The 3571-nt window shown below is 37.0% G+C and overlaps 1 protein-coding gene across 1 annotated transcript in view; it reads left to right on the top strand.

Moving 5' to 3' along the window:
• Positions 1-6: 6 nt before the first annotated feature.
• Positions 7-3571, top strand: part of LOC107834892 (uncharacterized) — a 9242-nt gene continuing 5677 nt past the window's right edge. Inside the window, exon 1 of the mRNA XM_016666877.1 lies at positions 7-1396. Within this exon, the coding sequence (XP_016522363.1) occupies positions 175-1396 (1222 nt within the window). The 5' untranslated portion in view covers positions 7-174. The remainder of the gene's footprint in view (positions 1397-3571) is intronic.

The following is a 3571-nucleotide window of genomic DNA, read 5'->3' as shown; positions in this document are numbered from 1 at the left end:
TGTATTTTCTTGTTGCAGTTTCAACTAAATAAATGTGATACCAGAGGGGTGACCCGGCCCATCATTCTCTTCAGTGTAACATATTTTGGCGAGCCAGCCAGGAGGTGGCGCTAGTGAATTAACACCATCACCAACCACCTTCCTTCCCAAGAGACGAACTAGAAAGAAAAAAAGATGGAAGCAGCACAGCTTCTGCGCGATCGAGTGAGTGCAACCTTGTGGCAGTTGGAAAGAGAGCATCTCGTAGACGTCTGCAGGCAACTGAAGTGTTCCGGCCTGGACAGCGGAGAGCCTCAAAGTAAAACCAAAAGGACACTCATCAGGTTGGCAGAGGACATGTTTGATGAGATAGAGAAAAGTGAAGAAGAGGATCAAGTGGAACAGTTTTATAAAGAAACAGCCACATATATCCAGAGACTAAGTAAAGTAATGTGTCAGTCAGAAGATGAAACCTCATTTAAAAAGTCTGTGCTACAGATAGACCTTGAGGACACTATTCCATGCACCACTTCAGTCCAGGCAACAGATTATCCACTCAAAACCCGACCGGAGCCAAAACAAACTCTGCAGGAGGTAACATTGAGGAGGGAGTTTAAAATCTCTGGGCAGATTGGAGAGAGTGGGCAGAGGGATAAGCTGTCCTACCTCAGTTTAGTACGCCAGATCGAAAATGGGATTGAAAAAGGACACTCAGAGGTTGAAGTAGTTGAAGCAGTAATTAGGGCCATCAGTCCAGGAATGCCCCTAAGAGACATGTTGGAGATAAAACGTGGGTTAACCCTTAGCAAACTGCTCACCATACTAAAGGGACACTACAGAGTCGATAGCCCCACTGAACTTTACCATCAGCTTCTCAATATCTCCCAAGAACCCAAAGAAACTGCCCTAAATTTTGTATTTCGTGCTATTGAGCTCAAAGAAAAACTTCTATGGAAAGCAGCAAATGAGGAGACTGATGAACTGTACAGCAGGACCACAATTCAGCGTAAGTTTCTCCGCTCCATTGAAACTGGGCTACTCAGTGACTCCATTAAGTATCAGTTGCTGCCTCTCCTAAGTAATATGACCATAACAGATGAAGAATTGATTGAGAAAGTTAACGAAGCTTCAAAGCTAGAAAATGAAAGATTGGAGAAACGAAGAAGGTCCACTGCAGTCAAGATTCCCAAGGTACAAGAGCTCCAAACAGCGTGCCAGACAGCCCTGACACCTGTTCAAAGCCACCCGAAACCCAAAGAATCCCCCATTACAGTGGCTGTGAAAACAGTTAAAAATAAAGAGACTAAAACAGACCCACAGCAGATCATAGAAGAACTTCGCAAAGAAATGAAAGAGATGTTTGTGGCTGCTATGGAAACCAGTCCCCACACCATGGCACCAAAACAAAGACAAAAAGGCTGTAANATCAGAAACCAAACAAAAATCATGTAAAGGATCAGATTATGAAATGAATGTGCAAAACTGCCCACAGTCATGTTTTATCAAAGAAATATCATTTGAAATGTATATAGGAATTATCCCCAATAGAAACCTTAACATAAATCTTAAACCATATATAAATGTTTTGCTTTTGTTTTTTCATTAAATTCAATCAAATAGTCCTCATTTAACAAGAAGTAACCCGCTATACTAAAGGCTTGTAAAATATCAATACTGTGAAAAGTTAATGATCCGTGTCAAATCAAGATGCCTTCCATTCATGTAATAAAAGATGACCCTATTTTGTCTCAGACCAAAAACTGTAAATTATGATTATGAGAAATGTTTAGACATCATTCCCTTGAATCAACAATTACACATAGAACTAGATTTTTTTTTTTAATTCTGTCAATCTGTTTGACCCCCTTTAAGCAGTTCCATAATTGCTCATTTGTAAATTCCCAATTTAGACCAATTTAATTTGAATCCTCATATTTTCTTCTCATTTTAAAACCTCATATAATGATTAGCCTGTTTTACAAGAATAAAGTTAACCCTGTTACTACATATTTAACTTACTTTTATTCTAATTATGATTTTAAATCCCAAAATTTTAACCTTTGAAAAATTGGTTCTTTTGAAACCCTTCTATAAAATATTTATTTAACTGAATTACCCTCTTTTGTAGTGTTTATCATATTTATCAATGTTTTGGCAGTTTTGGGGAGAAATTTGATATAACTAAATTAGTTAAATTATATAAATGTTCAGGTTAGACCTTTCTGCATGACTTGGTTAAACCACCTATTATTTTAAATTATAGCAAGAGAGATGCAGCAATTAAACAATCCCTTCCATGTTATAAGAAACTCTATTTTGTAAAAATCTATTTGACACATGACATCATTGTTAATTTTAGTGTATTCAATTCAGAATATTCAGTATTACTTTAGAAACTCATTCGAATAGTTAAAAATTTGTGAATTTTGATTTAACCTCTTTTATATTTTGCTGAATCCCAAAACTTAAAAATTGCTCAAGCTCGAAACTAAACATTTCTCAATAGACAAAAATTTCTGAATAGATTAACTCACAATTTGTAGATTAGATTAATTCCATGCATCTCCCCCTGTTTCTGTATCGGAACACTGTTTAGTGTTTCGGTACAGAAACTCTTAAGAAACCCACGAAAATCATTTAGACCAAATTTTCTTTCATTGCTAACTGTAACAGTTGGATGTAATTAAAACAGGATGTTTACACCTCAGTGAAAGAATTTAATAGCTGATTAAAATATGTGCCGTAAACCCATAATTTTGTTCAGTAATTTTCTGAAGATTAGATTTTCCTAAGATTTGAAATGGATTCCAAATAAACTTAAATCATAACTTGAAATAATAGTCCTTATATTTGTAGCCACTGTAATTTGAGTCAACTAGAACTTAGACCATCCTCCTTTGTATTTAAAGCATGGTTGGTTGTGCTTTTTTTAAATCAGGAAGTTAACAACTATTACCGTACTTTTATCCGTTTTCAATCGTTGTCATGCTGGAGGAGAAAAACACATTAACCAGATGTTGGACAATTAGAGATATAATCATTCAGGCAAACAAAATATTTCTGTAAACTGCAGAGTTCTAACACCCTGCTGCATCGAGCCTTCACTTGTACCGTTAAAATTATCCTGGGGATCAAATAGCAGAGGTCAGAATGCAAAGGCAGTAGACAGTGTTGTGTTCAAGACCACCCAACCCGAGACCAAGACAAGACCAAGACCAGAGTGTATCGAGACCGAGACAAGACCAAGACTTTTGGGGTCCGAGACCAAGTCAAGACCAAGACCGAGGGGAGTCGAGACTGAGTCAAGACCAAGACCAGCGGCCCGCGCTACATGACACAATAAAATGTAAAATTGCTTCTCAAAATAATCTGAAAGATCCATATTACCATAAAACACCTAGATATTAAATACTTAATACTTAATAATATTAAATATTCCATTTATGTGCTAAAAAGTGTGATGGTCTCGTGCCATCCCTAAAAACATAACACCCTGGGCATTTGCCCATATTGCTCATATAAGAAGCCACCACTGTCTGCACCATTAAACATAGCAATTGAGGCAATGCCCTGACGGTAAATAACGCTCAAC

The sequence above is a fragment of the Poecilia formosa genome, unplaced genomic scaffold, assembly GCF_000485575.1.
Source record: "Poecilia formosa unplaced genomic scaffold, Poecilia_formosa-5.1.2 Scaffold830, whole genome shotgun sequence".
NCBI classification, from domain to species: domain Eukaryota; kingdom Metazoa; phylum Chordata; class Actinopteri; order Cyprinodontiformes; family Poeciliidae; genus Poecilia; species Poecilia formosa.
The sequence above is the reverse complement of the archived record's forward strand: the minus strand, read 5'-3'. Positions and strand labels throughout refer to the sequence as shown.